The sequence below is a fragment of the Thunnus thynnus genome, chromosome 18, assembly GCF_963924715.1.
Source record: "Thunnus thynnus chromosome 18, fThuThy2.1, whole genome shotgun sequence".
NCBI classification, from domain to species: domain Eukaryota; kingdom Metazoa; phylum Chordata; class Actinopteri; order Scombriformes; family Scombridae; genus Thunnus; species Thunnus thynnus.
Genome location: NC_089534.1, coordinates 25,708,161 through 25,729,407, shown reverse-complemented (window position 1 = coordinate 25,729,407; position 21,247 = coordinate 25,708,161). Strand labels below are relative to the sequence as shown.

Sequence of the window (21,247 nt, the reverse complement as noted above, 5' to 3'; positions counted from 1 at the left end):
ACTGAAATCACGTAGTCTGTACACAAGTTACTTGCTATCCATTCAAAGAGGAGACCAGTCTGACCGTTTGCACAAAAACACAGCATATCATATACAGCCGGCCTTATAAAGACAGCTGCATATCCCAGCCAATCTCAGTGGACAGAGAGATGAACCGCTCTGAAATAGACAGGTCATGACCAACTGCTCCCAGGATAGAGAATGACCAGGGGATGACCAGATAATGACCCGTGGAACACAAATTTTTCCCACACATTATCCTAGTAGCAGCTGATGTAGCCTTGAGCCGCTAGCCTCAAAATCATTTTCAATTTCAAGTCACATCCCTTGAGGCAATCTCTCAGACTTCACGCAGATCCTCCTAGAGCCACTAAAGGCTTTATACAACTTTTTTCACATATGCAGTAATGCTCCAACACCTGTAAACATGTGCTGATGTGGTGAAGTTCCCCTTGTAATCTCCTCCACACATGATACATACTGCAGGAGGTCAAAGGGCAGCAGGTCCGATACAAATTTCAATTGTATAGTATTTCAACTGTCAATTTTTGTGACCTTAAGGTTTATGTTTTCCTACTATTCTGTTGCTCAAAATTAACCCCATTTCCCATAATTTTCCTAAATTTCCTTAGCAAATAGAATGTGTACTTCCCCTTCCCCTGTTATACCAAATCCTCATTTGAACGTAGTTATAATTTGTTGGCGTTAAAAAGGGAATGCAGCGACTTAACATACTGTAGGTTTGCCAATTCTTAACTTGTACTGTAACCAAGCTGTATCTCAACAATGACTCCCTTTGTACTGTTGGCTGCCTGAGGCTGTATCCAGAGGGATTTTATTACCAGCAAAGGTCAGTTAATTTGATTTGCTGTTGAACATTAGTAATTACAGTCGGTCATCCGGACATTAAGAAAATGTTCTTTGGGATCATACTAATCTCAAGGCCAAAAGACAAGATGCAAATATGACAAGATGCAAATATGATACAATTAATATTGATATATTAGTCTGCAACTCAATGGAGTTGTGAATTTCACACTACTATACATTTTCTTAAACACAGTAAAGTAAGTGTTAGACAGTTTTAGGTGGGCCGAGATTTATTCTGTCCATTTATAGAACAAAAGAGAGAAAGAAAGAAATATGCTTGAGACTCTTCTCTCTGGTCTGGTTGAGATAACAGCTGCTCAGCTGATAACAGCTGCTCAGCTTTTATCAGCTTATTTCTGCCTTCCAGAAATTTAGCAGATATGGAGAAGTTTTTTCTTGCTTTGGTTACTGGTGGATTGTAACCAGTTGAAAGGTAAATACTATCACTTTAAAATTACCTAATCATGCTCCAAATTACACCATATTACTCAATTTATGTTCTTTAATGTATAAATTGTTTGCACAAAGTAACGGAAAATTGCATTTAACAACAGCTGTTAATATTTTAACATGTTGAAGGGTCAACAACAGCACAATGGCAGTTGTCTTTTTCTCAGGGCAGACATTTTGACATGACACAGCAAGAAAATAACATACAATAATAACAATAACATGAATTAGGGCTGCACCCAATTAAGCTAACCTGTTTCAGAACCCTGCCATTGTGCATACTGGCTCACTGATATGGTTTACTGATACACTTACATGGAATTGAGCCATTGTTAGCAGTATTAGCCTGTGGTTTTACTGCTATGACAAGTCAAAATGTCTGCCATGAAAAAGGCTGACTTAACTGTACATAGCTTTACAACTTTCAGTGTTTGCAATAAGATTAACACTTAATTTCCAGTTACAGTAGCAATTATAATTGAAGTTACAAATTAACATGTCTACTGTGTTCAGTTAAGTAGGGGCACCCAGAATGTTAGCGGCAAGCTAGCGGCCATGTTTTGGTGTTGTTAAAGTTGGTTATTGCTTTCAATAAATGTATCCTTGTCCCTTTATTTGTCCGTTTGTCTTTTAATAGTTGTGACACTGCATTGAAAGTTATTTCAGCAATACCGGTCAGCTTTAGCTATCGGTTAGCTTGCACATATGCAGTCTAATGTTGTTTAGCCTAAAGTTAATGCATGGAGAAATTACCTGTGAATATTGTCAGGCTATAGGCAATCTAATCTAAATGAGCTGCTTGAATTCAATTCAGTTTCGTATTGAATTTGGACAGAGGTAGGTGGGTCTTCTTTGGAATTTGCATGTCTGCTTGTTAAACAACCCCTAAACATATGTTTAAGATTGCTTAACATTGCATTCCATTAGTCTGTGCACACAAATGAGATAATGCGGGTTTTGTTTGTTTGTTTGTTTTTTCCCTCCATGATACCTAATAGAAAAGTAATGAAAGAATGAAAGAGAATAACCTAACCCTAAATTAGCTCTTTATTCTACTAATGTTCCTATCTTTCACAAGTTCCATCTGTGACCAACATACTGTATTTTACCCTTCTGCTCTCTACTTATCTGCTTTATTGCTTCCATTTGAACATTATGTTTTACAGGACTTGTTATTATTCATCACATACATCATATGCGTTAGTGTTTCAAGGTGTTGTGTAATTTCCTATTGTGCCTAAGAACAATTCCCTTACCCTCAGCCAAAATAAACTCAAACTTCAAAGGAAGCTCCCTATGAGTCCTGCACTCCTACATCTGCAACGTTCTACCAACTAACATGGCAAATGAAAAACTGAACTGCGTCTCAATGGCCTAATCAAATGTTACATTTATTGCATGCCACAGGCTGTTATTGTCTTTATCTTTACCATACCAGAGGACATTAGCATTACATCTCACTGAACACTTGACTTTCAGTGAAAAGATGAAATAAACATTTGTGAGAGATGGAAAAAAAAAGCATTCTTCGCAATAGGAAACTGACCTATGATACAGATGTAAAAGGCTGCAACGATATCAGCCTCTTTGGAGAGTCTTGAGGCGAAAGGGTCACCACGGAGGAGATAATGGGGGACGTATGAGGGATGTGGCCACGTCTCGTTCTCCATCACTGCCATCAGTGGGGAATGTTCTGTGAAGTGGAGGAAAAGGGTGAAACAATGAAGCTGCTTCCTCAAATTGAAAACAGTCCACACACACATACAGGCATCAGGTAAACAGGACACAAAGCTGCACACATGTACCAGCATGCAGAGTATGAAATGCAAACACATGCAGGCATAGAGTAATTCATAAACCCATGTCTACAAACCCATTTCAAACATGCATGTTCTATATCAGAGGTTCTCAAATTTTTTCACATCAAGGACCCCTAAACTGACACAAATGAGACCACGGACCCCCATTTGATAAGATTTTTTTTTTAGATGTTTTATTACAGAAAGTATATGAAACCCATACATCCTGTCATTTTGTTACTCATGGATGGAATTATAGTGAAAATAAATGATTCCGCTTTTTGCCATGGAACCCCCTCAAGGCCCTCTGGAGGTCCCCAGTCCCCACTCTGAAAACCACTGCTCTATATCATCAAGGCCGGCCCAAAACAACTAGGCGGCAAACTGTGACAGCTGAGTTAAAGAAGATGAACCTAACATGGGGCGAAGCACAGCATGCATCACAAGACGTGTCTAGATGGAGGCAGATCGTTGAAGCCTTCTGCCCACCAGGGATGAAGAGGATTAAGTAAGTAAGTAGCTCTATATCATGATGTCCCCTGAGCCAGCAATCAGAAACAGATGTCACAGGTGTCCGCAAGAGATTGCCTTGCATCACTCTGGCAGAGAAGGGAAACTGGCTGCATATTTAGCTGCTTTCTTTATTGATAAGAGGATGATTGTGAGAATACGTTCTTACGTTTGGGTTTGTTTAAGTTGTGCAGGTTCAAAAAAACAGAAAAAGGAAACACACCATAGGCCTTTTTTAACAGGACAGTTTTTGACATTTCACAGTAAGAAAAACACATGTATAAATAATGAAATGAAAACCAGGATCCTGGTATTGTATATGCTGGTTCACTGTCACATGGTTATGGTTTATGGGAATGAGCAGTTAGCAGCCCAGTGCATTAAAGTGCATTTAGAGAGAAAAGTATATGTCTCAGTTTGATGTAGACAGCTCCTGCATGTCAATGAGTGACCAGCACTGATGGGGGAGTTATATAATCCAATTTGCTGTCCAGAGAACATTAGGTGGCATGATTGTTGGAACTGCTGGTTTGTATGGGTTAACAGTTAGCCTAGCTTGCACTACTCTGTGCTTGCCCAGCTTCCACGTCTTTTCAATGTTTCCTCTCCGGTGCAGCTCCAGGCAAGGCCATGGTCTCAACTGGGACCACTGGGCGTAGCAGACCAAGTGTGCTCAGATTATTTAGCTCTCAACCAGTATTTCTCATAGTAAAAGTCCTTGTTATAAATGTCCAAAAGAAACTGACGATCATAGGTATATTTCCCTTGCACTCCACACAACGACACAGACGTAGACATGGACAAATACACTGAATAGTCGGAACTAGGAGAGGTCGCGCCACCATCACACCAGCGCATGGAGAGAGAGAGAGAGAATACCACCAACAAGGACCCCTTAATTTCTCTTCTTGTCTTCACAAAATAACTCTTCTGTTAGCTTCCTCAGTGCAGTTTCTCCTTTGGAATGTTGGTAACAGTGGCAGGTAGCAGTTAGCAGTTGACAGCTAAGCTAGCTGTTTTGATTTACAAAATATATCCAAAGATGATATTTCCTCTTCTGTTCTTGCTGATTAATGCTGAAGTTATTTTGCAAAATGTCCCACTTTTTAGGTCCAACTTTGAGATGTATTCAGGAGCCCATCCCTGGTGCAGCCACTCTCTCTCATAGAACACAGCATATTAACACTGACATGCTATCACCAAGCAACATTAGCATTTGTTTGGAGTTGTGTTTTGGTCACCTGATGAAAGTGAGTCCAATAATAACTCCTTTTAGTTCTGTTTCAGTTTACAACAACCCCTGCCAAAAAGTATGTTTCTGCAGAAAACGATGTTGTGAAAGTGGTGAGAGGGAACCAACATGGCTGTGAGTCATAAAACTATAAAGCTCAGTGATATGAGGGGACATGCAGTGCTGGGTGATAATTCTTCGTGGGTTTGTCTCTACGAGCAACACCTTTCACACACAAGTAGTCATGTCATCTATTGTAAATAGAAACATCTTGACTATTGATGCTTAAAATAGATGCAAAAAAGTACATTACATAAGGTATAATAAGTGCTCACTAAAACATCAGTTATTCTTGTCCTTGAGATAGTCTGTTTCAACACCTTACTTAATTTATTGATCTTTTTTTTTTAAAATATTTTTTATAATTTATTAAATTCCTCAGGCCACTGTGCGCCACCGCAGCTCAGAGGAGATTTGATTATAGGTTTGATAAGGTGGCAAGTCTCAGTCACAGTTCCCGTCAGGTCTGGAATTGATTAAAACATAGTTTAGGGTAACAGGTCGGCTCCAGTGCTGAGCTTTGCATGTGCAGAGGGTTTAAAGGTTTGCAAAACTGGACACATGTAGGACTCTGATGGAGTTAAAAAAGTTTTTAATAATTTTAATAATTGTGTGGAATTAATGTGTGGCTGATGTAGGCTTACTCTGTTTTAGAAGTACGGTGTAAAGCATGGGAGCCCTCAATGGTATTTTGCACACTGACTTTAGCTTTTGCCCTTCATCACCTGATCTTATTGAAAGTGAGCTTGTTTTATAGCAGTTAACCTCTTGATTTAAATAATGATTAACCTTAAAAGTGAAAAGAAAGATTGCACAGGTAAGTAAACTGAGTAATTACCACTAAATGTAAATTAAATGCAACACTAGTTAGAGGTAATTTCTTCATTGTAATGTGCAGTATATTTTATGCACATTCATGAAGGGAAAAAGGAGGTACTCTAAGAGTGTACTGCAGAGTAGGAAACATAATACAGGCAAGCAGATATGCACTATCAGAAGTATCCTTGCTGCTCACCCAGGGGCTCACCCTGAAGCATCCTCTTGCATGTGAAAAGGCTATCTCTGCTTTATGAGTACAATATGTTTGGCAAAGAGAGAAAATAGACTGTGGAAAACCTCCACCAAGCAACGCTATAAAAAGAAAAATGGAGAGGGAAGCAGGAGGTGCAGCATTAGGCCACTTCAAAACATTCTATTCCACCAAAAGAAGTGTACAGATGATAGCAACAGCAGGAGAGCACCAGCAGGTTCAACAAATGAAAAGCAGAGAGCTAAATTAACCAAGGAGACCACAGAGGTCGCAGTAGGAGCAAAGCATTTTGGAGGCTTGTTAGCGTAATTTGCCCAGACAAAAACCAAGATGAATGACTGACAAGATCATATATTGTGTTTCTTATAGGGGAATTGTCAAGAGAAGAAAGAAAGGAACACTGAATTCTTTAATCTGACATATTTTGTTTAGAAGAACATGTCTTACTTTTGAAGGAATATAAAAATAGCATAGATGCAAAAACCCTCTTATAATGAGGTGCACTATGACAAACTTTTGTGAAACATACAATTATCTTCTAAGCTTGTGTATATTGATGCAGGCACATGCAGGTCTACCCCCTGCAGGAGCATACTTACATACTGCATACTGTGCACCCACTTTTACACCCTAGAATCAACATCTTTGTTGCCTACTCACATGGAAATTCGTCTTTGGCTTCACAGACATACTCTTAAAAACTTCACAGAAATACTGTACAAACACTTAAAAACTTCCTCTGCCATGGGTTAAAATACATGACATAAGGACAATAAATAAGCAGGCTTGTAATAATAAATGGTTGGGATGAAAGTGCTAAAATAATAACAATAAATTAATATCTTAAATAGACATCATACAGTCACTAATATCTAATACGTCATTGGTTTAGTAAGATGACAGAGGATGGGATAAAAGATCTCTTAGAGTTTTTCAAATTCATTAAATAAAGGATGTGAAGGGTCGTGAACTATTAATGTTGCTTTCCTCGTGGTTTGTGTGTCTGTCTCTAGGGGTTCCATATAATCTTGCTGAGCTTGCTAAAAAAAAAAGCAGGCTAAATTAGGTTATATAATACTGTATCAACAGGCTCATTCTCAATCACTCAGAATAAAAGTCAACAGGTGCTGTGCAGATTTAGAGATAAATAATTTTACTTAAAATAAACATGAATACAATGAAATACGTTAATATTTTAAATGTATTTTTTTCATTATCTTCAATTAGAATGAGCTTCTATTTAAGATCTAAAAGGAAAAGCAAACAAACAAAAGAAAAAAAGGCTGCTGGTATTTTAATGGGACATGTGAGCTGCTGTTGACGTGGAGGGAGAACATGTATACCATGTATTTCAGAGCCACATTACATATATCTGTATTTGGAAATGTGTAATACCACAGTGAATGCGCACGGACAATGATGGATATCTTCCACAAGCAGCCAAAACCTGTCCATCAACCTTTAGCCAAGTAGTTTTGTTGGTCGGCTCAGATTCAGTCATCTCTGTGTTGAGAGCTGAGATGTTATAGCATTTCCTTGAGCTGTTTTTTGTCTCAAATCTTTCCATCACTGCTCTGATGCTTACTTTTTCTCTGACTGCTGAGCTCCTGCACATCTGCATAGCTGGAAAGCTTGTTGTGTTACTATGACAACCAGCAACAGTGAGTTGCCATGTCAGCTGCGACTACCTGCATATTAAAGAGTTTTTAATATGGTGATTTTGATATTTATTACTTAATTATTGTGTTTTGATATGTTCGAAAATGTAACATAAAAGTAGTTCATGTAAATTTACATTTACATTTTTTATTTAGCAAACGCCTTTAGACCTGATACAACACAAGCAGGGATCTAGTCAGGAGACAAAAACACGAGTAAGTGCCATAAAGCTTAAGATTGAGTCCAATAGGACGTAGATGCCAACAGGCAGTGCACCAAGGCAATGCATAGAGTGCATAGATTGCATAGAGGCAGGTTTTTTGTTTTTTTCTTTCTCTACCTCCAGACCATCAAGTGCAGAGGTGCAAATGTGGGGAAATGTTATCAAAAACACACAATAGATGAACAATGATATGAGTAATTTTGCAGAACCCCTGGGCTTTCCTCCAAGCACCCCAGTGTGCTGCAGCACCAGCTTTGGGAACCACTGGTTTGGTATTTTAATAGTATAATATTTTTTCCTTGAATAACTGCACATGCTACTACAGTATGATAAACAAATGCTGCTTAAGGTCATGGAAAGGTTGGAGACATGGTTTAAAAAAAGACAACATTAATTATTGGACTGAGATAAGATGCTATCGCCGGTCTCTGGCGTGAAAGTCACACTTTTCCACCACCCTGAACTCTACATCCTTTGTTTTCACTTCACTCCACAAAGGACACAATTCTTCCTGCATCAGCACTTGAATCATGTGCTGAGTGCAAACACAGTTCCTACAAATACCGGGCTGACGCATTAGCATTCTTATACTGATTGATGCTTCTTGTGCAAGATGTAAACAGAACATAAGATGTGTTTGATTGTCCAATCACATCCTTCAAATTAGAGGATGCAGATGGAGAAACCCTTTCCTTCCTGCTGTGAAGTATAAACAGCAGTGGTAGGAGTCAAATCCGGCCCTCCAGAAAATATATTCTACTGTGGGTAACAAAAAGCAAACACAAGGCTGGTGTAAATCCCAATCAATATGTTACTTCTATACTGTCCCCACAGGACGTGAGGCATTATGAAACCCATGGTTGTACTGTGCTATTTGAATAGTGCAAGGTGCTGAAATTATGTCTAATAAACCTACCAGAAATTAAACTTGAAGGTTTGAATTCCAATACTGTTTTAATTCCACAACTTTAGCCTATTCAATCATTACAGATTTATTTTTCACGTACACAAATAGGTGGCAGATGAACAATAATGGTGTGGTGATGCCTTTTTTTTTCTAAGACAACAACAACAACAACATTACTTTCAGTCAACCATGACTGAAGCGGCCTACTGTGTGTGGATAACAATAAAGTACGTCTCTAATCTCAAACTGCAACACAGAACATATTGTATATTCCTGTATGAGTCACTTTTAGCCAACTGAGTATAAAAATAAGCTGTAACTGTTCATCACTTATCAATGGTAAAATGACCTCTGACCACAGATATAACCATAAACAGAGTTATAAATAAACACGACATATAGGCATGTGTTCCCACTGATATACAGGATAGAATAGGATATACTGTACGGTAGATATCCATATATTAAGCTACATAGAGTATGTTACATACGTATCTTTCTTACTTATGTTATGAGCTCAACTGCATTATGACAGAAGTATGGTGTGTCACTCAAATTACTGTCTCAGCTATAATGAAAGGTTGCACTTCAAGGCCTCTATTTGTGGAACAAACTAAAGGTGAAGATTATTCTTACACAGTAAGATCTTCCTATTGTAGCATCACAAAGGAAACATCAATAATAAGACTGACACAAGGGAGTGATTTGGCGGAATATTGACCGTGTTTTTGTCCAGCTAAAATTGTTTCTCAGATTTCTCAGAGGACCCCACCATTGATCGTTTTAAATGCTCTCTTTATTCCCAAAAGTATTAAGCTGCATTGCCTTCAAGAGAATGGTGTGCAAAGTGGGTGACGTGCTAAAATACTCCAAGCCAAATCTCGGCCAGAAATTTCTCCATTCTCTGTTTAAGACACTAAAATGAGAATAGCTGGTCCACCTTTAAGGTCAGTCCACCTTCAGGGAGCCTGGTCAGGTTATGCTAACCCATTGTTGCTAACTTCAAGGCTAACCCCCTTCACTCTTCCAGCAGTTGGGGAAACAACAGACGAGGCTTTTCTTGGTTGTGAGAAGCTGCAGCATTTATTAACTGGCACACTGTAGTCTGTACTGTACATTTACTTCCAGATTGACAACTTACTACTAACCTTTTCCTCTGCTCCGCTCGCATTCCCCATCACTTTTCTGCCACTCACTCAACCACACACTTTCTACACACACACATTACACACTGCCCTATTCCTTAATGGAGCTACGCTACTCTTATAACAGTACCTTTCATGTAGATGTCCTTTGAAGAACGAGGAGAGGAGGGATTCTGGGATTTGATGACTCAAAACAATTCCACGATAACATAGGGTGTTATCGTACTGGTACAGTGTGTGTGAGCGAAAATCATTAATTGATGTTAATGATTACCATATCCCTGTTAGAAACTATGTTTTTTCCCATAAAAAAAAAAAAAACAATTGATCTCCAAGGTGCAAGGAAGATAAAAATATAATCATTACTTACATTTACAGTGTACTTATATTTTCACCTGACTTAGCAGCTCCCCTCAGCTCTACAGAGCATCTTTCAGCTCGCTGTTTTGGTTTAGTCTCACTGCTCTCAACAACAGACAGTTGTTTTCATTAAAAAGCTTTATACATTACCTGCTAAGCACCAAATGGCTAACAGACACATTTAACTGTAGACTAGCTGGTGAACAAAGTGAAGCATTTAGAAGCTAAAGAGCCAGATATTTCCCTCAGGAGTAGGTGGAGACCAAAAACAGAGCTAAAAGTGAGTGAATATTGGAGGTAAGTTCATCAGGTGTATAGAAACATGACTTCAAATGACTGATAATGTTGCTCTGTAACTGCTAGATAAAGTGTTAAAGAATCAAGTAACAATCCTCTATGGGCTCATCACTATGAGCAGCTTTAATTTTGATTAATTATCATGGTCATAGGATCAACCAAATGAATCACAATTATGCTTTATACTCAGCCCTATTATGAGTGTCACTGAAGGAAGGAGAGGAATTACTTAACCACGTCCTTCTTGATAGAATTAAAGTCTTATTGATCAAGTGTGAAGTATGAGCCGTGAAATCCTGTGCATCCACGACTAAGCTAAGAGATCACAAGACCAACACACATCATCCTTTCAGTTCATTCAATTGTGTGCAACTGATGTTGGTTCAATTCACTGCTCTCTTGTTAACTCACAGTAAAACCACACATAGACAACCATTCACCAGTGATTTCAGCAAGTCACTGGGGCCCTCTGAGCTCACTAATTAGGTCAATCCATTCTGTTTTGTCTTCCCTAAATCAAATGACTGATATTCTCTGTTTGAATAAAGATTTTCTTTAAGTGCTTTTTTGAGTGTTTTTTCTTCATGCGTAAGGCACTGATTAAATCATTTTCACATTAGAAACTCTTAAGTGTTCCCAACTTTTTCTGCCATCTGTGTTAGGCGACTTTATCACTAATCTGGCACACTGCACACTTAATCTGTGTCCTCTTCCGCCTTTGCAGCAGTGGCTTTTGGTTTAAATGCCTTTTCTCCTTTGTTTGCCAAGCAGAGCATAGAGCACCACATGCTGTGTTTGTGCTATTAACATATTCATGCGGCAGGTACTTAAGACGATTAATTTTATAGGTAAAAACCACTTAAAATACTATATATACACGTATTTCCTGATTTAAAATTGTGATATATTTGTTCAAAATGCATTCAAAACCTACTTCACAGATTCCATAAAAACTCTATTTTCTGCAGTTAACACAAATCTCCATATGTCCACAGAATTCTCATTGCGTTGATAAAGCTTCGCAATCTTGTCTGTTTTATCACATTAATAAAAGCACAGACCTTTAGGGTATGATTTGTGACAAATGTTTTATGCTCATGCTGCTGAGGTGTCAAAGCAGCAATTCTTAAACTCAGTACAGAAGGTTATTATGTGACCCTGAAATGTATCAAGGTAAATGCACCTCTTTTATCCTGTTTAGTCTAGTGTTGTTTAGTGTTGTAAAGTGTTTGATTAAAGTAATTCAATAAGGCAATTCATGTTTAGTTTAAACAGTACATCATAAAAATGTAAGAAAAATTGCTTTTTACAGTATTTAGTTACAGTATTTAATACAGTGAATGTGACAGGTTATAGGAAACCTGGTGATAGTAATCATACAGTATTACTGTGGAGAATATACTGAAAATACCTTTTTTCAAGCTACAAACAGAGATTTTTTTATTCCGAAGTTTCAAGGAAATAATCTTCCCTATGCCGTGTCACTCACTTTAGTGACAAAATATGTGTTCAAGATGTCGAGAGCGAAGTCCGTTGCTTTCTCCCCTTTCTGTAAGACTGCAGCATACTGGAGAATAAAATGTTCAGTTTGAACGAAACTATTTCTAGTCAATACATGAGGCTTCCTCTATACAACAGTATATCAGTGAATGATGTCTGCCATTCAGCTAACTTATTTCCCCTGTGGTATGGTCAATGGAAAATCGCATAAAAGCTAATGATGATAACACATGCAGTGAGACAGTGGCAAGTTAGGTAACACTTTCCCATGTCTATAATGCATTATAAACATACTTATAATGCATTACAATCTGCTAATAACACGGTATAATTATAGTTATAAGCACTCATGAATATTCATAATGCTTTATAACAATAATCATAACACATTATAAAGCATTTTATAATGAGTTATAAGGTCAAGTATCATAATACTTCATAATTGCTGGTCACTCACTAACATTTTTTTGCAAGGATCATAGTGTATAATAATTCTCATATTTGTAATAAATAATCATTTTATAATGCATTATAATCACTGTTATAATGCATTATAATGTGATTATAAGTTACTCTAAGTGGTGATTGGATGCTTTAAGTAAAGTGAGAAAAATTTAAAAAATTAAATCTATGTGTTGTGAAGGAGATTTCCCACACCTCCTCTCGAACCCCGGTCTCCCAGACCACAGACGGCTACGCTAACCAGTGAGCCAAAGAGCTAAGCTTCTGGACAAGGGCCAGCACATCTAGCCATCTGTAGTCCTTACTCTCTAGAATGCAGGCCTACACTGTGACAGTATGCCAGAACAACACATAAAACATTGTTTAATGGGTCATAACAGAAGTTGAATACGCCAATTTGACACAACTTTTTGATTCTGTCACTGCATAAGTGCTTCATCCCAGCAATCTCTAGCTCCCTGACAGCACTTTTTTGCCAGAGAGAAACACTGTATGGACACAAGGCCTTACCAAGGATGAGACTTCTCAAGTGTTAACACCAGTGCATGGTTTTTAACAAGTTACTTTTGTTGATCAAACGTAAAAGTAAAATATACAGCTACATGTAAAGTAGGGCTTCATATAAAGTGTTACCTCAGTTTTCATTATTTTTTGCTGGTTTTAAGCTACAACATTTTATAAGTCATGTCAAACAAAATCACCAAATAGTTGGTAGTAAGACAGTAAAACAGATAGATAGTAAAGTCCGGATGTATTATGAGCATCCTAAAGCTGGATTAATTGTTTGGGGGATTTTTTTCTTTGTTTTTTGGGCACTTTGGGGCAGCAGAACAAGTTGAAAATAAAAAATATCACCATATAAAGTTATTATGGCAAGTATGTTGGTAATTTACACATCCAGAAGATATGGGGCAACATTAGCATTCATTTGTAGTTTTGTTTCTGGGAACCTGATGAATGGTTTGGTCTCCACCAACTCCTGAGAAAAATATCTGGCTCTTCATTTGTTTAATGTTAGGGTTAGGGCTAGCTAGTTGCTAACTTTGTCTGCTGTTAGCTGCTGGGCAGGTAGGATACAGTAAGATCTGTATAGCTGAGGGGAACTCAAGAGTTGGGTGTTACTTATTTGTCTGCCAATACAAGCCACCCCTTTTACTTTTCACATAGTGGTTTGATCCACTGGTTATATAAAAATACTGATTAATGCAGCTTTAAACCCTTGCATTTTTAGATTTTTCATTTTATTTTTCATCTGCTTTTACTTGCTTCCAGGTCAATAAATCCACATCTTTGTAAAAAATAAACCTGCAAAAGCTTAAAATGTACTTTGTAATACATCACAGTGAATAGCATGTCTTCTCTGATTTCTGTCAAGCATATGCTATTATTGTAGCAAGGGGAGCATGGACTCTCCACTGTTGCCTGTAGATATCTCTCTCCCATCTCTCTCTCTTTTTATAACGAGTCACCCCAGAGGGAAAGCCATGAAAGGGGACAATATTGTTTCAGTGTGAGGTACTGACACTGCAGTACAGGACATCAAAAACAGACAGCTTGCTCTACCATAGCCAGCAGCTCCCTTCACAGGGCAATCAAATATGTCTGTCTATGATAATACAATAACCTGCTAATTAGCTCACTACCTACAGTACCATAGAGGTGGGATGGAAGGGTGCTAAGGAGGGCTGAAGTATCTTTTTAGCAAATGGTTGGACTTTCAGCATTGAGTAACCACATCTAAGATTTATAGAGGAGTTTCTAAAGGAAGGAAGGTTTTCTTCCTTTTTATTTATGCCCAGCTCAAAGAGGGAACTGCTTTTCCACGGAGGATTCAATTAGTCCGTTTTGGAGGACCGGTCGATACCATGACAATCTAATGCTGAGTGAGACGCTGTGTGGTTGGAAATCAGAGCTTGAACCTGGCACAGGGGCAACAACTCGGAGCAAAAGCAAAAAAAAAAAAAAAAAGAACACACACACACACAAACACAAAATGCTGCCTCCAGCACTCCATCACACATCTAAGGGGAACAATTTCTCTGGTTTCCCCATATACAGATGTGACATGGAATACAAAATGCTCTCTACATCAAAGGGTAAACCATATACACATTCTATATTATATATGTTGGGGAATGTCGGGGATGTGCCTGGTGAGAACTGAATTGCTGCAGCAGAAAAAGACAGCAGAATAATCATAACGACATGGAAATAAACAGTGAAGAACAGAAAGACGACTGGAGACAATGAGAGAAATTGAATAAATTCATGTGAATGCCATTATACAGTAGGCTACATGTTATCTTCCTACGTTATTTTTCTTTTTCACATTGGAGTGAATGACGGTAATATAAGTGAATATGAACACTGCTGCAACCCTAAAATGAAAGATTCATTTGTTAATAATTATAAATGATTGGATCTTTCCCTGTACTTTCATTCAGTTTGATTAGTATGGTCAGATAGTGAATGTTGTTGTGTTTTTGGTGTAGGGCTGTTGGAATGAATTTTGGGAGTTGAATATATATCAAATAGTCAAAAAATTAATACTAATCGAATGCTGAAAATACTATTTGAATGTGTATTTTTTTTTTTTTATACAGTCCCCTCTAAAAGTATTGGAACAGCAAGGCAAATTCCCTTTTTTTGTTGTTCACTGAAGACATTTGGGTTTAAGACCAAAAGATGAGTATGAGACAAGAGTTCAGAATGTCGGCTTTTATTTCCTGGTATTTACATCTAGATGTGTTAAACAGCTCAGGACATACCATCCTTTGTTTCAACCCACCCATTTTCAAGTGAGCAAAACTATTGGAACATGTGACTGCCAGGTGTTTCTTGTTGACCAGGTGTTGCCTTTAAGGTTGATTGTTCAAACTTTAAATAGCTCTGCATGACTAGTCTACTTTTTGGCCTGGGTTTAAACCTATAAAGACTGCATTTCTTGTTAAAGAGGATAAACCAACATGAAGACCAGAGAGCTGTCTGCGGGAGAAAAGCAAGCCATTTTGAAGCTGAGAAAAGAAGGAAAATCAATCAGAGCCGTTGGACAAACATTGGGCATAGCAAGCACAACAATTTGGAATGTCCTGAAAAAGAAAGAAACTACTGGTGTACTGAGCAACAGACGTCGAACAGGTCGGCCAAGGAAAACAACAGTAGTTGATGACAGAAACATTGTGAGAGCTGCGAAGAAAAACCCCAAAACATCAGTAAGTCACATCACCAACGACCTCCACAGTGCAGGGGTGAAGGTATCACAATCCACTGTTCGAAGAAGACTCCGAGAGCAGAAATATAGAGGCCATACCATAAGATGCAAACCACTCATCAGCAGTAAGAATCGGAAAGCCAGAATGAGATTTGCAAAGAAGTACAGAGATGAGCCGCAAAAGTTCTGGAACACAATCTTATGGACTGATGAGACCAAGATTAATCAAAGTGATGGAAAGATCAAAGTGTGGAGAAAGAAAGGAGCTGCTTATGATCCGAAGCATACAAGCTCATCTGTGAAGCATGGTGGAGGTAATGTCATGACTTGGGTGTACATGGCCGCTTCTGGAACAGGCTCATTCATATTTATTGATGATGTAACTGATGATGGTAGCAGCAGAATGAATTCCGGAGTGTACAGAAACATTTTGTCTGCCAATTTACGGAGAAATGCATCCAATCTAATCGGGAGGAATTTTATCATGCAGCAGGACAATGACCCAAAGCCAACAAAACAAAGGACTTCATCAGGGGAAAAAAGTGGAAGGTTTTAGACTGGCCAAGTCAATCACCTGACCTTAACCCAATAGAGCATGCATTTCACCTCCTGAAGAGGAGACTGAAGAGAGAAACCCCCCGAAACAAACAAGAACTGAAAGAAGCTGCGGTAAAAGCCTGGAGTAGCATCACAAATGAAGAATGCAACAGTTTGGTGATGTTGATGGGTCGCAGGCTTGAGGCAGTTATTGCAAGCAAGGGTTATGCCACCAAATGTTAAATGTTATTTACTTTAAGATTACTTGTTCCTTTACTTTTGCTCACCTAAAAATACTGCGGTGTAATACAATCGGTGATATGTGTTGGCTAACGTTAGTAAATCTCACCCTCCTCTCCTTTGCCTACCTGCACCTGAAAACAAAATGCTTTTGTCACATCTGATGAACAATAAAGTTTTCCGAGTCTGACTGAATCACAATCTCACGTTCAATGTGCCAGCGTTAATCTATGACGTCACAATATCAGAAACGGCAGAAAGCGATGTACCCACAGAGGTCACCACTCCTGACCATTTAAGAAGCGATGTGTGGAAAGGTTTTGGATTTCCATCAACAAACAGAAAAATTTTAAAAAAGCGGGCCCACAGTAAAAGACGTGAGACTGAGCGATCAGTGCTGCAGCTGCAGTTTGGGGTTTGAACACAGAACTCCTACTCACGCTATTATTTGGACTTGCAGCGCATCCCGACGCAAATAACACATCACGTATTGAAGCAAGCGTGTGCCGATGTGGATTTATTGATATTTCAGTGACGTGCGTAGTTTAATTACTGTGATCCAGTGCGATGAACGCCTATTTAATAGTTATATTTTAGTTAACGAACGAACAAAGTGATTACAAAACTGATATGATAATGATAAACAGAAAGGTGATCCTAAATTGCTAATTTTTGCAAGTGAGATCACACATGAGACTTTCAACAACTCAGCTGGAAGCTCACACATGAGGAAAAAAGGAAAATGAAAATTAGCATTCCTTATACAATCACAGTAGGACAGAGAAGTGATCTTATGAAGAGAAAGTCTGTCCAGTTAGTGTCCTGGACTAAGATAAATTGGATCCACCTACAGATTCTCTGTCATCCCTTTGTCTCTGTCCAAGTGGTATCTGACTTCAATAATCTCATTATTCAGCCTAAAACCTCAAAGTCCACCTTCACTCAAAAATGTGTTTTTCTTCTTCTTCCTACAGTTGAATGTCTGAGCTTCACTGTGCAGAATGATGTATGTGCAGAATTTGACACTATAAAGCTGTTTTGCTGGAGGAAGAAATTTTTTTCCGTGCTCACCGTAAATCTGAGCTAAAGGGGCGGGCCCACGAGCATGATTTGTGACATCACGACAAGTTTGGAAGCCAATCGTGATTTAAGTATTAAACTTATGTGGAAACTCAAAACCTCCAGTGCACATACACTGTGAGTTCAACCTTTGAAATGAAAAATACTTCTGAATATATTACTATGCTAATATATTAATATAATCTGGGATTTTTAATGAGGGAGAAGGAATAGATGTCATTTTATGGATTTTAACCAGATAACTGAACTTTTTTTTGTGGAAAAAACATATTGGACACTTATTATTAGTATTTTATATACCTCTTAAAACATGTCTGAGGGGGATCTTTAAGCTCTAGTAAGTCTTAAAAGTTATATTTTTACACAATTATATGTATCTCTAACACATTACTGACTGATGACAACATCACAGTCAGAAGAGAGACTCTCTAAGGACAGAGATATTTTGAGAAAAATCATGTTTTTCAAAACGGGAATAAAAAAATTATTTGGGAGATCAGCATCATTTATTTTCTCAATTTTTCAGTCACTGTCACTGTTTCTCTGAGTGATTGAGGACATAGATTTGATTCCCCTCCAAGCTGCCCGTAGATCACCGCTACTGTACTTAACATCCTTATCCTTATACACTCTTAACTTTTCTTATCTCATTACTTCTTTGGTAATTGCTTTCTTTTCCTGGCTATTCCATGTGTAAAAAAATGCATTTCTTTTTGTTTATGACATTTTTTTTGGTTCCATGTGTTATTAGGGAAGACTGTAATGTCGGTGTTCACACAGAAGGATCTATAGGAAGAAACAGATTGTGCCAGTTCATTTACGTCAGAGCATGATCTATTAAGACATGCCAATCTGTACAATAAAGCAAGCTTGTAATCTGACAATGCTGGAGGCATGGTCAGGGATCTGAAAGTGCCAGACACTGAGTCATAGCACAAGTCAATGGAGGAGTTATTCTGAGTTGCTGCGCAGGTAACATGCTGTTCATATGTCTTAAATGATTTATCTACCTGGCAGTGATTAAAATCTCCTAAAATTAATTTCAGAGCATCAGCAGAAAGAGCGTCCAGTCTGTCGGTCACCTCTGCCATCAGCTGAGTGGCTGAAGAGACGGGGGTGAAGAAGAGCTGGGGGAACTCCCTCAGCAGGTAGAAGGGGCGAAGTGAGATGGATAGCAGCTCATGATTGGGGGTACATATCTTCTCCTGGACCACGTCAGTGTTAGAGTAGCTCTCATTAATGTAGAAGCACACTCCAACTCCAGTGGATTTGTTATGAGAGGCGTGTTAAGTTATCATTCAAACTCACAGTAAATGAAGCAGTAATATCCTGCTGAAGTGTTATATTCTCTCAGGATTTGCTGATAACAAAACCATTTTTTTTACCTGACATAAATGCAGACATTTTAGTGACTCTAACCTGTAAATGTCTTGCTTTGCCCATAACTTCAACAACATAAGAGACTGTTAAATACACATATATCAATGGTTTAGATGAGATTTGAGTTCTATCACTTATTTGCATATGAGCAACATTAACTTTTCAATGACTTTCAGTGTTTAGTTCACAGACTCCTTTTGAATAAGACATTACAAAGGTCTGAATTAGACACACAGCGTCACTTTCAATCTCGTCAGGAAATCATCTTGAGGAGGTTAAAGTGCTGAGGCTGTGTCAGGAGGAGCTCCAGAGGTTACAATGATCAGTTTGGGTGCTACTGAATATTTCTTTGAATCAAGCACTTTCAAGCCCATCTGTGTACTTTGAACCACTTATATTTTATGTATCTAAGAACCAAACTTTACACTTGAAACTTGGCAAAAGTCTGGCCTCTTTAAAAAAAGAAAAAAGGATATGAAAGGATTTTCTGACTCTAAGGGTGTAGGTTTGTTTCAGATGAGAGGGTGAAGCAATGACATGTAGGATTCTTCAAACTGTTTATTTATATACATACATTCATGTTAACCTAGCAAATTGCAATTACAAATATGGCCTTGATTACTGTATTATATAATGCACTAACATCACTGAAAATATCAAAGTATCATCAGTAGAGAACTGAGTCTGTGATATGGCTTTGTTTACATGTCTAACCACAAACCACAAAAATGCCTTTTACTGAATTTGCTTTGACAGATGTTCAGCTGTAGTGTTGTTTATTAGACTCTATTATTCAACAGCCTGAAAAACAGACTTTGCATGGTTTTATCAGCTTGATAATTCAGCTTGATTTGGAAGAGTTGCTTGTTAACATGACTTTGAACAGTCAGGATAACATGCATTTCTTTGTCTGTAAATCACTTTTTGGCTAACAAAATTAACATATATTAATAAACGTCGCACATAACAAATAAAGCTTGTGATGTCACCTTTATCAAATGTGCAAGTTTGTGGCAAAGGGAAGGTTCAACACCACTCTACATACTGAGTTATAATAAGGTCAGAAAAAAAAGAAAAATATGTATTTAAGGGGGAAAATTAGTTGATTTTGTAGTTATTGTTATTATTTGTAGACGTACAGTGTCAAATGGGGACGTAAAGCCAACTTCAAAACAACACTAATAGAATTATATTTTGTCACATGTGCGTAAAATATGATTAAATTTTTTTTTTTTTTCTGTAAAAAATGCTGTGTGTGTTTTCTTTCTTCACCCTCCTCTCAGGTAACCTGCCTGTACGTACCTGACAGATGAAACCCAGGGCAAAAAACTCAATAAAAAGCTTAATATCGCGGCTAATTGAAGGCGAATCAGATGAGTATATCAACTTAAAAACACCACCAACAACAAAAATCACATCGGAGCTTCTCTCATTTGTGTTTTGATGGTTGGCAGGTAAGAGGCCAATGTTTACAGAAATGTTAACCAATAAAAAGTAAGAGGGGCGAAAATAGGATTTTGAAAAATGAGATTGTCAGTGCTTTTTATCAATAGTTTAGCTTTATCATTATTATTATTATTATCATGATGATGACTATCATCATATTCAGCGCAGTTTGGAGCATGATTTCATAACAGACTAAGAGAGCACACAGCACACGAGAAGAAAGTGAAGGATAATGATCCTAAAGTGAAGGTTTGCTGAAGCTCACCTTCTGATCATCGGTCATCAGTCATTCCGAGCGGAGTTTAATTCCCCACAAATCTGTTCCACTGTGAGATAAACTGGAGGAAAGCAGTCAGTGATGGTCCTGATGAAGAAACAGACACAGTCTGTAAAATATTCCCGGGTTGCCACTTGAACTTCTCCTCTGAGCTGCAGACACGCTCTGAGCAGCAACATCAAACCAGCAATCACTTTGCTGTATACTGTCAAACTACTGTCAATACACACAGTCTGGCTAAATACTCACTTCCGGTCGCAGCTTTCAAAATAAAAGCATGCCACTTTAGGGACTCAGCGGCTCTTAACACAAATGAAAGCCTTTGAGAGTGAGTGAACTGAGCATGGAGGTCACTGCAGATAAGAATGCGTTGTGACAGTGTAAGTCAAGGGGACTGACTGCTTTATTGATCAGCATCAGTGACAACTCACAGATTTCTTTGGGGCTTTCTTTTCCTGGAAGCCAATTTTCTGGGCCATTACGAAGCAAGAGGTCCCAAATGATACACATTTTTATATCATTTTATAAAAATGGGAAAGTATAACTATACAGGGTTTATTTTCTCACCTGATG

General features: G+C 38.1%; 1 protein-coding gene across 2 annotated transcripts in view; it reads right to left on the bottom strand.

Moving 5' to 3' along the window:
- The window catches only part of opn5 (opsin 5), a 73,242-nt gene extending 52,374 nt beyond the window's left edge, over positions 1 to 20,868 (bottom strand). For both annotated transcript variants that reach the window (XM_067571759.1, XM_067571760.1), the window contains exons 1-2: positions 20,663 to 20,868; positions 2,867 to 3,013 (exon numbers count right to left, since the gene is read on the bottom strand). In XM_067571759.1, the coding sequence (XP_067427860.1) occupies positions 2,867 to 2,999 (133 nt within the window). In that variant the 5' untranslated portion in view covers positions 3,000 to 3,013; positions 20,663 to 20,868. The remainder of the gene's footprint in view (positions 1 to 2,866; positions 3,014 to 20,662) is intronic.
- Between the last annotated feature and the right edge of the window lie 379 nt (positions 20,869 to 21,247).